At 41.1% G+C, this 12,277-nt stretch overlaps 1 protein-coding gene across 4 annotated transcripts in view; it reads right to left on the reverse strand.

Annotated features, from left to right (window-relative positions):
* The window catches only part of LOC148898021 (neuropilin and tolloid-like protein 2), a 41,670-nt gene that overhangs the window by 23,315 nt on the left and 6,078 nt on the right, over positions 1-12,277 (reverse strand). The window contains exon 1 of one of the 4 annotated variants that reach the window (XM_088996792.1): positions 2,764-3,069. The exons of 1 other annotated variant lie outside the window; for it this stretch is intronic. In XM_088996792.1, coding sequence (XP_088852918.1) covers positions 2,764-2,812 — 49 coding nt within the window. In that variant the 5' untranslated portion in view covers positions 2,813-3,069. Of the gene's footprint in view, positions 1-2,763; positions 3,070-12,277 lie in introns of those variants that run through there. 2 more of the 4 variants (XM_088996789.1, XM_088996788.1) reach the window with 2 other exon arrangements.

Below are 12,277 nucleotides of genomic sequence, written 5' to 3' on the forward strand. Positions count from 1 at the left end.
TTTATGAACACCAGCTGTGACACTGCAGCCGCCACGAGAGTGAAAGGCACATAAAGTTCAAAACCAGAGTAAGCCAAGAGGTATTAAGAACAAGGACAATCACCGTGGCTACCGCTGTTTGGTGTCTTGCCTGCTCGGTGTGATGCAATCAGGTGCCTCGAAAGCAGATGTTGATGAACTAAAGGAAGGATGCCACTGGATCTCTTCCTGTGTGGCTGCCGGAAATGTAGTAGGCTGTTTGAGGTCCCCTGTGTGAGCCAACACAACATCAGGGAAGTGTGAGGAATTCTAATGTGGTACTATAGTCACAAAGAAAAAAAACCTCAGAAAACTCTTTTCTTCATTCATTATTTATATTGGTGTTTACTTTTGGATGCAATCACACTGGTACTTGGCTATCAAATGCTCTTCCACTGGATGTTTACTTTTGTTTTTATTTCTAAATAAAACCCATCAGTGTTCACACAAGAGTCCTGGAAATCTCCAATGGGAAACACAAACAATCTTGGGTAGATTTCGACATAAAATGCTGCCAAACTTCATTCCTAATCTCTCTGACCCCAATAACCACTGTTCACATGCAAATCATTTCATCTTTGGAGGGTGTTTTTAGGGGGTGGGGGCAGAGATTGAATCCAACAGAAATCATCTACTTTGCAATCGCTTGTGTTTCTTGTGGACAAGACAAAGTCACTCCCAGTTGTGTGTACATAAATATTTCAAAGCCAAATGGATCACTACCTTTCTTTCATCAGATGCTCTTCACTGTTGTATTTCACAAATCATCAAATCTCTTGCCCCTTAAGAATGTCAATCACCAACAGAGACACCCTGTTTAATTTAAAGTACGCCAAACATCCTAAATCTGTGAGCCGGGCACCATATGGCCAATCACCAGCGTTTGTGGACCAGATGGCCAATGGCGGAGACCCATAATCAAAACTGCAGTTAAGCCCAAGAAGACGAGCGGAAAGATTAGTGTGCCTGCCACCAGTTAGGAGGAAACTGCTGTAAACTGACTCTTGTTCAACATTTTCACCTGCAGTTTATCCAGTTGAAGTCAGGTCAGTCAACAATGGCTCTGAAATGGACAGCTCTATGACCAACTTAATAATAATAATAATAATAATAATAATAATAATAATAATAATAATAATAATAATAATAATAATAAGTGGTGTTATTATTATATAAACAACATAATAATAACACCACACGCAAACTACACACAGACAGACCAGAGCTGGAATTGAACCTGGTACCTCTGCACCGTGAAGTCAAGTCAATGTGCTCACCACTCCACTACTGGGTCGATTGGAATTTATTCCCAAAGTTTTAAAAAAATAAAATAAAATCTTGACATCTCTAATTAAGAAAAATAGCACTGTTTTATTTGAAACCATGAAAAAAAAGAATGTGATGTGATTAAAAAAATATTTTGTAAAGAAATTACTGCACACTGTTTTTCTTTGCTCAATATAATATCTTTTTTCTCCCATCTTGCCCTGCTATTTCAAAATAACAGATTTTATCACAACCTTGCTGCCAAATCATCTATGTACCTGTGTGGATTTATGATAATTAGCCCCACTTTTACATCACAATTAATGAAATTCATAACAACTTGTTTAAAGACAGATTTGGAGAAATGGGGAGTTCAGAAAAGTTTTACTTGGTTGTGTAATCAGTGGTGGGCCGTCAAAGCCAGCAAGGCCTTCTCTGCTGGCCTAACATAATCAGACATCATTATCATAATTACCGTATTTTCACGACCATACGGCGCATATAAACGTCTCAGATTTTTTTCAAAATGTGCGGCGCGCCCTATAGTGCGGACGTATTAGAGACCACCATGAGGAGGACGCGGTAAAGAAAACGAGGGTGTGTGTGGGCATGGTTTGTGTATAAACGAACAGGTATGTGCTTTATGTAGAACATTGCTGTTTTAACAACCCTGAAAATGGCAAAGAGACATGGTTATGAAGCTCAGTTTAAACTGAAGCCTATCAGCTACGCCGAGGAACATGGGAATCGAGCCGCCGTGACATAATACGCGGACATAAGGCAAGTTCCGGAGTTGGAGGAACGGCGGGCAAATTATTCTGAAAAGCTAGCGAAAAGCCTTCGTTTCTTGTTGTGCTTACCTGCCATGCTAACGGAGAGAAACTCCTGCCGATTGTGATTTTTTAAAAGAAAGACTTTGCCTCAAGAGACATTTCCAGCAGGCGTCATTATTAAGGGAAACGAAAACGTGTCTGCTGGCACGGTGGTTCGAGCTTTCGGAAAAGTCGGTACCGGTAATGTGCTCTTTTTTACCATGCCGACGCCTATTGAGTGATTATTACAAAATGTAATTACTTTGTAATTAATAAATAAAGCACTACCAAACTCAGTTTTGCTCCCGATCTGTTTTTTTAAATACGCACACTTGTATGCCTGTGTGTTGTTGTGGGGCGGACGTATGTATGGCAGGAGAGGATATGTACCGCTACATAAAACTTGCGCCCGATTAGCCGGTGCGCTCAATGTGTAAATTAAATACAGAAATGGCACACCAGTGACGTGCGGTGAGGTTCATGGCTGGTGAGGCACTGACGTCATCATAGTCAGATTTACAAACATATGAACTCTACAGAGTAGTTTATTCACCATTTGATTGGCAACAGTTAACGTATTTTATTTAAAATTTCATGTCAGCATTCTTGATATATACAAACTGTAGCATAGAAAAAAATAATTTAAAAAATGTTTTTATCGTGTTACCTTTACTTGTAAATGAAGTCCATGCGCCGCTCCTTCTGAAGAAAGGCATGGATAACTTCTTTGTAGAAGCCTTCCTTATCTTTCTTCAGTTTTAAAAGTCTCTCTGTCTCAACGGAGATCACTGCCAGTGAAGAAAGTCGTCCTTGATCAGTCCTGTTCCGACTGTATGTTTTCAGTGCTGAGAATGACAATCTCGTCTACTTCTACAGCAAAAAATGGGGCTGCACCGATCTCCTTTTTAATGTCATTTCTAATGACATCACCAACTGCTTCAATTAAATCGTTCTGTATTCTGTTTCACAGGCTAGAAAATATAGTGTATGTCCCAAAATGACTGGCTAGCCTCTATTTCCATTTCCTCCTCCAAGTATCTGCGAAATAGTATGTAAACGCCATATTCCTTGAGACAAATTTATTAACTGATCAGGGATATTTTTCACATTTCAAAGACAGTTAATAAATTGGGTTGTAGTGTTCTTACTGTGCTATGAGGTTTGTACATACTACATTTAAAGGCACCGGCACCATTTTTTGTTTTTGTTTCCCACTGACATCAGAAAAACGTTTTATAGCATCTAAAATACCCAAATCAGGCAGGCTGATATTTTTAGTTAAATGAAAAACACAAATAAAAATGACTTCAAATGAATCCGGAAATGGTCAGTTTCAGAAGGTCCCACCCCCCTGTTCGTGACGTCACGCCAAGACGTCTTGCCTTAGATCGAGAATCAAAACAATGGCTTCAGATTCGGAGAAGATGTTTTCTTGTTACTCATCCAGTTATGAATATGATTCAAATAGTTCTAAAGAGGAAAGCATAAATGTTTGCAATTGATTCAAGGAGTGTCATCTTTCTGAGCGAAAGCATGTAATAGTTCAACATAGTTGCCACGATGAGCAGAGACCTTACTTTCATCATTTCCACGAAATGCCAGCTGTTGTTTGGCAAGGAAGCAGGTGACATTGATGAGATCTTTTAAAATCTCCCGCTTCTCCTTTACCTTAGCATTGTGGATGCTGATGTTGAGTCTTCGCTCATTTTTGATGAGGCTCCGTTGTAAAATTTTCAGGTCGCAATATCCCATTTGAGTCCAGACATTGTCACAAGTTGAGAACAGAAGGCAGGAAAAGCAGAAAAGGCGCTTTCTTGCTGGACATCCACACAGCCAGCCTTTTCGTGTGTACCAATCCGTCTGAAAAGAGCGAGTATTCTGTCCCGTTGTCTGAAGCAAACCTTTTAGCTCCGGTGTTGGTCTTCCTTTAATTATTACCTCCTGTTTCGATTGAAAGTCCAGTTTAGAAAATTCTTTCAATTTAGATATGTAATCCTCCATTCTGAAAGTGAGGCCAAGCAACACGAAAAAATGACTGCAGGGTTGCACTTTACTTGCTAACTGTTTACTGTAGCTTTCTGTCTCTAATTCTATTATTCTGCAGACGTGGAGTAAGAAGTATCTCTGGAATCACAAGCGCCCCCTGCCTGTCATGAGGCGGGAGAACTGTGTGCCTCACCTACGCACAGCGTTTTGATTAAAAAATAAAACAAAATAAACACTGTAGTACAGTGTTTATAATGTACAATGACTCTACATTATATACACCAGCTAAACTGTAGAAATTTAGTTCATACACTAAACGTGTTTGAACGCTTTAATAGCGATATGCAGAAGGACAGCAATGCGGTCTCACTGCAGAGCAAGCCAGCACAGTAAGCATAGTGATTGCGCAATCCATGGTGAGGCTCAGCTGGCTGCTGCCTCACCGCTCGTCTCTACTTAGTATTTGAACGGTAAATGTGAAAATTCAGCGATTTTTAAAAAAATCCTAAAACGGTGAAGTTAAATGGACAAGAACTTTAAAGTACAAATCACTAAATACATATAACTGTTTAATTTATTTTTTCATTTGATATTTCCATGACAGCTTTCCATGATGACAGGTGAGGCACTGCCTCCCCTGCCTCTACTGACTGCACGTCACTGTGGCACACATAAATGAGACTGCGCCTTTTCACGCGGTGCGCCCTTTGGTCGTGAAAATACGGTATAATAAAAGTCAATTTCATTAAAAAAGTATTTTTTCTAAATATATATATATATATATATATATATATATATATATATATATATATATATATATATATATAATTATTCTACATACTGTTTTCTTGATGTTATGTTATATCCATTTGGTTATGCTCCTTTCAGTGTTGTAGTTTTAGGTCAGAGTTTTTAATCCAATCAGAATTCAGCTAGCTTGTGTCGCCAGGCTGTATGAAATCTGACCGACGCCTTCAGAATCAACAGGGTGAGGGTGTCTGTGCGCTGTACATGAACGGGCACATGTAGTTGATATATAGTTGCGATAGCCAATCAGATCACGAGTTGGCACAGTAAGGCCAGCTAGAGGGCCTCGCGTTGAACATGACATGTACGCGTCCTGTGATTGGATACTCACTTTACCTCAGCCCTCTGCGGAGGCAGCGCTATGCAAATCAACCAAGCTACAACAGATCAGACTCGGAAACTTTATCAGCTAATTCAAGTATATCTACTCGCTTTTTTAACCCACAATGGCTGAAGGAGAGGACAACTCGCTGTCACATGTAGGCCTATTCTCAAGAACAAATGAAAAAGATTTGTTACACCCGCGCTGCAAGAAGGAGAGGTATCGCCGCTCGTTCCTACCGACTGCTGTCAAGCTTCACAATTCTCAATGATCACATGTGGAAAAAAAAAGAAAAAAAATACTGGACACTTGTAAATATGGGTTGTTGCAATATATCAAAATGCATTTCTTTATTCTGCATTATGTACAGTTTTTTTCTTATGGAACGGTTTTGCACATTTACATTTGCACAGTATACAGTTGACATTTTTATTTTGTTATGCTTAGAATATCTTGTTTCTATCCTTTCACCCCCACCCCAACCCCATCCCTTTTCAATTGCTGCTGTGGACTGCAAATTTCCCCATTGTGGGACGAATAAAGGTATTCTGATACTGATCACCCCCGTCGTCTGAAAGCTCCACTTTCCCCCGGCCAAATATAGTCTCGATTTTAAAATTCTTCTTTATACATTTAAAGCTATCCATAACCTTGCCCCCCCCCCCCCCCCATACCTATCTGACCTTCTTCAAATTTCTATTCCCTATCGTTCCCTCAGATCCTCTTCCTCGCTCCACCTTTGCATGTTCCCCGCCCCTGCCCGTGTCAGCACGATGGGGGACAGAGCTTTCAGCTGCTCTGCCCCCAAACTCTGGAACTCACTTCCTCCCAACATTCGTAACATCGATTCTCTTCCCACCTTCAAATCCCATCTCAAAACCCACCTATTTAAAACTGGATTTTCTGTATAGCTCTATCTCTTGTTTCTATTTATAATTATATTTTATTTATTTTGTTCTATTGATAATTTTTATTTAATTTATAATTATATTTTATTTATTATTGTATCTATGGTTGTCTGCGACTGTAGTGTCCTTGAGAGCCTTGAATTGCGTTTGAAATAAAATTTATTATTATTATTATTATTATTATTTTGTCCTGTTTACAAAAAGTCACATCACCAGGCTGCAAGTGCCTCACCAGCGCTTTAGACCTCCACACTGAGCAATTATAATCAGAAAGCCTTTAATTGTCCCATAATGGGGAAATTTGCAGCCGATCATGGACTAAAGTGGACCGTTTTGAAAACATTTAACAAATCTTTCTCACATATCATGTCATTCAGGATCAATCTCCATGCTGCAAATGGAAAAAAAATCAACCTGGAATCATGTTTGAGTATCCACAAACAATGAACTGTAATGGATAACTTTAATGAAGCCACAAAATATGGTGCAAATGTCATGGAAGAATCCGTTTTCTAATCTGAATAGAGCAATAATAAATAAGAAAGTGTAGATATTTTGAAAATGTTGACAATGATTGACTGCCCTGTTCACCGGCTGCTCCTGGAATTCCCAAATCCACAGTTTGCCCCGCTTTACTTTTACAAAACAGGTACAATTACTGGAGAAAAAAATATTTCCAATAAACACTCTTTTTCTGAACATGTCCCCTATTCTGTTTAACAGCGAGCAGTCATGCTGTCATGTCACTAGATATGGATGACCTTTTCCCCCCATCATGTTTGAACAACAAATTTGGGGCTAGGAGTACAAACAAGCTTTTTCCTTGTGGGGGAAAAAAAAGAAATCTTCTTAGTACAGCCTGATCTGTGCATTTGGCAGCAAGCCTGGAGAAGGATGAAAATACTTACAGCACTTTGCTTTGCCCTTCTTCCAAATTTTCATATTTGCATTTCATTTAAACTAATTGTTTGGATGAGGCAGTGTGCTGTTGTTTATTCCAAGTAGAGATGTGTAAAATATGTCATTCACTTTCTACTGTATGGTGCCAGAAAAATCAGTGGTGGAAATATGTAGGTCCGTGGTGGGGTACTTTGGCAGATGTCCAGTTACAAAACAAATACAGTGGTACCTCGGTTCTCGACCATAATTCGTTCCAGGACCCTGTTCGAAAAGCGATTTTTTCGAACACCGAAACCACCTCTTTGCTCCTGTGACTTGCGAGTTGACAGCGGGGGGAGGGGGGCTGGCTCTCCCGACCGTTCTCCATCCGCTGTCATTCTCTAATCACGGACACGGGGCATTTATACGGTTCGCGATCACCTCACCAATGCCGGATGATTGACTCAACTCGCCACCGTGCCTGGACTCTTCCTTCGATGCGCGAGTGTATCCGGTCCGAGGTATTTTCCCCGCGTCCCGTAAATTTACGTCATCTTCCGGGATTGCGTAATTTTGCACCGTCGTGTGCCATTTGCTTTTTTGGCGTAGTAAGCGGGTCGGATCACCCCCTGCCTTCTTACTCGCTGTGTTTTCTTTGATTTGTGAATAAACATCCTGCTTGGGTCTGTGTAAGCTCTCAGTCGTACAGGAGTGGTCCATCGATGAGAAGGTTTCTTCAGCCGTCATCTGTACAAATGTGAAGGTTTCGGACGTTTCGCCTCCTATCCACGAGGCTTCGTCAGCGAACTAAAGTCTGACTGGTCGTATCGGCCCTATTTATATATCCCTAATGTCCAGACATGGTGGCGCCGGACACAGCTATGATAGGTCCCTACTCTCAGGTTGGGGGGCAGAGGACCCCTCCCTGTGGCCCCACTGATTGTTCCTACATTCCTGACTAACGACTGGCCTATTACCCCCACTCCCACCGGTATCACCTCATCAGCATTACGAAAGTTGCCTAACCTGTTTTGCCTAAGCAGGCTATTGTATGAACGATCCAAATTGAACCTCACCCCACCAGACCGGTTTAATGAAGGATTTTGTTGTTTTATAAGAATCGCTTATTTTACCCCCCTTTCAAACCATCTATGTTCTTTCGCTAAGATTTTAACCTCATTGTCGTCAAATGAGTGGTTGCTAGCTTTTAGGTGCAAATGTACTGCCGATTGAGGTCCACTTATATTATCCCTGCAATGTTGATAAAGTCTTTTTTTGAGAATTTGTTGAGTCTCCCCAATGTACTGCTCTTTACAATTTTCATTCTTACAATGTATGGAATAAACTACATTACTTTGTTTTTCATTTGGTAGCCTATCTTTGGGATGCACTAATTTTTGCCTTAACGTGTTTATCGGTTTGAAATAAGTAGGAATTTTATGTTGCCAAAGGACTCTTTGTAATTTTTCAGAAACTCCTGCAATGTACGGTACTGCTACTCCTCTCCTTTTTGTATCTTGAGAATTATTGGTTTCATTCCCTATTCTTTCTTTCTGACATTTGTTGAATGACCACTGAGGGTACCCAGTTAGTGAGTGCTCTCCTGATATGTTTTGACTCCTTTTCTCTACCTTCAGTGCTAGTTTGGTATTAGTTTAGCCCTATGCTGGAGGGTTCTGATAACTCCTAGTTTGTGTTGTAAAGGGTGGTTAGAGTCAAAAAGTAAGTATTGGTCAGTGTGCGTAGCCTTCCTAAAGACTTCTGTTTTTAGCGCTCTGTCCTCTTTTATAATTACTTTACAATCCAAAAAGGCTAGTTGGTTCTCTTGAATGTCCTCACGAGTAAATTTAATGTTGAAGTCTACAGAGTTGAGGTGATCTGTGAAGGATTGAATTTCTTGTTTCTTAATTATGACAAAAGTATCGTCCACATATCTAAACCAGTGTCTAGGTTTTGTCCCTGGGAAGGATGTGAGGGCCTGTTTCTCCATCTCTTCCATGTAAAGATTAGCCACTATGGGTGAAACTGGTGAGCCCATAGCACAACCATGAATTTGTTTATAAAATTTTTCCCGAAATTGAAAATACGTAGTATTAAGGCAGATTTCTAATAATTGGCAGATGTGATCCGGTTTAAGTTTTGGTTCTTTCATTCAGAGAAAAACGCAGCACGTTGGCTAGCGACAACAGTTGGTCACGGAGAGAGCGATACACCCGTACGCCGCTCAGCATCCCACCCTCGCGTACGCACTCACGTGTCGTATTTGCGTTCGAACACCGATTGATGTTCGAATGCAGAAGCAAGAATATCTCGAATATTTTGTTCGAAAACAGATTTGTTCGAACAGTGAGGCGTTCGAGAACCGAGGTACCATTGTACTTCAATATTTCAGCTTTGGCAGGAAGTGTTTTAAAGGACAACCGACGTCCCCGGACAAGTTGTGTCCATAATTTGTAAAATCACTTCAAATGACTTCTACTGAGCGTATTTTAATAAGATTCCACCGCATATAGCTATATTTTACGTTTTAAGGCTCGCGCTGAACATTCAGGAAGTCTTGTTTTTGAGTTGGTGACGAGTCACATGACGTAAGAAAAGGACCGCCTGCTGACCGTGAAAAGGACGCATTGTCGCATTGTCCTTCCATCACGTCAATGTATTTTGCTGTAGTTGTTTGGTCTGGGGACCTCGTGTTGCACCCAAAAGCCGCCAGAGGGCGTCCAAGCGCCATTTAAGAAGTTATCAGCCTGTGGAAACGGAGGTGGCCACAGGATGTCGCCATTTTGTGCCTCTTTTTTTTGTGAGAGATTTTCCCCCATTGTTGCCTCAAAATGGCCCAAATACATTCTTTAATCGATTGCAAACATGTATGTTTTGCTCTTCAGAGCTATTTGAATCATATTCATAACTGGATGTGTAACAAGAAAGCATATTCTCCGAATCTGAAGCCATTGTTTTGATTCACAAGCAATGCAAGACGTCTTGGCGTGACGTCTAAAAATGGGGGCGGGACTTTCTGAAAGTGCCCAATTCGCAGCTCATTTTTTTGCAGATTTTGGACACTTTAAGTCATTTTTATTGGTGTTTTGCCTTTGACTAAAAATATCATACTGCGTGTTTTGGGTATTTTAGATGTTATAAAACATTTTTCTGGTGTCAGTTAAAAAACAAAAAAGTTATGTTGGTTGTCCTTTAAATGAAAAGGACCAAGTGTGTCGCTCCTTTTTATCCTTCTTCACTCTTTAATTTAGTCCAATATGCAAAGCTGCTCTTTGCAATCAAGGCCTAAGCACTTGCCGCTCGAGGCTTTAGCGGCGTAATTAAAAGGCACGACTGACTGATTGGGAGCTTTGGATCAAAAAGTACAGTTGCATACATATTTTTGTCATGAAGGGAGAGAAACATTTTCATATGCCGTATATGAGTTAATATCACCAGAAAGGTACTTTGAAAATGTCCAATTTTTGCACAGTGTCTTGGCTGTTCCCAGCACTGCATACAGTACATCTATATCTATAAAAAAAATCCTCGTCTCACCCCTCATGGGTGGTGTCTGTCCCCCATTTAAGCTCGGGTCCTCTACCAAAGGCCAGGAAGATTGAGGGTTCTGCGCAGTATCCGTGCTTTTCCCAGCACTACGCTTTTCTGGACCAAGATATCCGATGTTGTTCCCGGGATCTGTTGCAACCACTCGTCGAGTTTGGGGGTCACTGCCCCGAGTGCTCCGACCACCACAGGCACGACTGTCACCTTTACCTTCCAGGCTCTCTCCAGCTCCTCTCTGAGCCCTTGGTATTTCTTGAGTTTCTCATGTTCCTTTTTTCTGATGTTACCATCACTCGGGACCGCTACATCCACGACAACGGCTTTCCTTTGCCCTTTATCTATGACCACGATATCTGGTTGGTTGGCCATTACCATCTTGTCAGTCTGTATCTGGAAGTCCCACAGGATCTTTGCTCAATCATTCTCTAATGCCTTGGGAGGTGTTACCCATTTTGACCTTGGGGTTTCCAGTCCATACTCCGCACAGATGTTTCGGTAAGACTATGCCAGCCACCTGGTTATGGCGCTCCATGTAGGCTTTCCCTGCCAGCATCTTACACCCTGCAGTTATGTGTTGGATTGTCTCAGGTGCCTCTTTGCACAACCTACACCTTGGGGCTTGCCTGGTGTGGTATATCCCTGCCTCTATGGCTCTGGTGTTCAGGGCCTGCTCTAGAGCAGCCAGGATGAGTGCCTCTGTGCTGTCCTTTAGGCCAGCCCTCTCTAGCCACTGATAGGACTTCTTGTTATGGGTCGGTGGTACATCCCATGTAGGGGCTTTTCCTCCCATGATTATCCCTCTTCCAGCACCTCATCCTCTGTTCCCCATTGTCTGAGACATTCTACACATAGACATAGACTCCCTGATCCACACAACCAGGATCTACAGCAGTGATATCGGGATGTCATTCGGGCTGGAAAACGTAGTCGGATGGTGACTAAGAGGGGCAAGGTAGTCCACACTGAAGGGGTCTCACTCCCTGAAGGAACAATAGCAGACATTGAAAACAGCTACAAGTACCTTGGTATACCACAGGCCAATGGCAACCTCGAACTAGCAACAAGGAAAGCGGCTATGATATATATATATACAGTAAAGTCTCGTTATATCGATATCGGATATATCGATAGTCCCGGTTATATCGATACTATTTCTATGCACGCACGGAGAAAATTACATGCAAACAGGGTCGGATATATCGATAGTCCCGGTTATATCGATATTTTTTATATAACGAGAATTTACTGTATATATATATATATATACACACTAATAAAGGATGACTAAAAGTCAAATCAAATCCAATCCAATATTTATATATCTATATATCTATGTATCTATGTATCTATCAGTGACGTGCAGGCAGTGCCTCACCTGTCATCATGGAAACCTGTCGTGGAAACATCAAATGAAAAAATAAATTAAACTTATATGTATTTAGTGATTTATAATTTAAAGTTCTTGTCCATTTAACTTCACCGTTTTTGGATTTTTTTCAAAATCGCTGAATTTTCACATTTACCGTTCAAATACTAAGTAGAGACGAGCGGTGAGGCAGCAGCCGGCTGAGCCTCACCATGGATTGCGCAATCACTATGCTAACTGCTGGCTTGCTCTGCAGTGAGACCACATTGCTGTCCCTCGGCATATCGCTATTAAAGCGTTCAAACACGTTTAGTATATATATGAACTAAATTTCTACAGTTTAGCTGGTGTATATAATGTACAGTCA

This window comes from Hippocampus bargibanti, linkage group LG05, assembly GCF_051943395.1.
Source record: "Hippocampus bargibanti isolate YZ-2025 linkage group LG05, ASM5194339v1, whole genome shotgun sequence".
Classification (NCBI taxonomy): Eukaryota; Metazoa; Chordata; class Actinopteri; order Syngnathiformes; family Syngnathidae; genus Hippocampus; species Hippocampus bargibanti.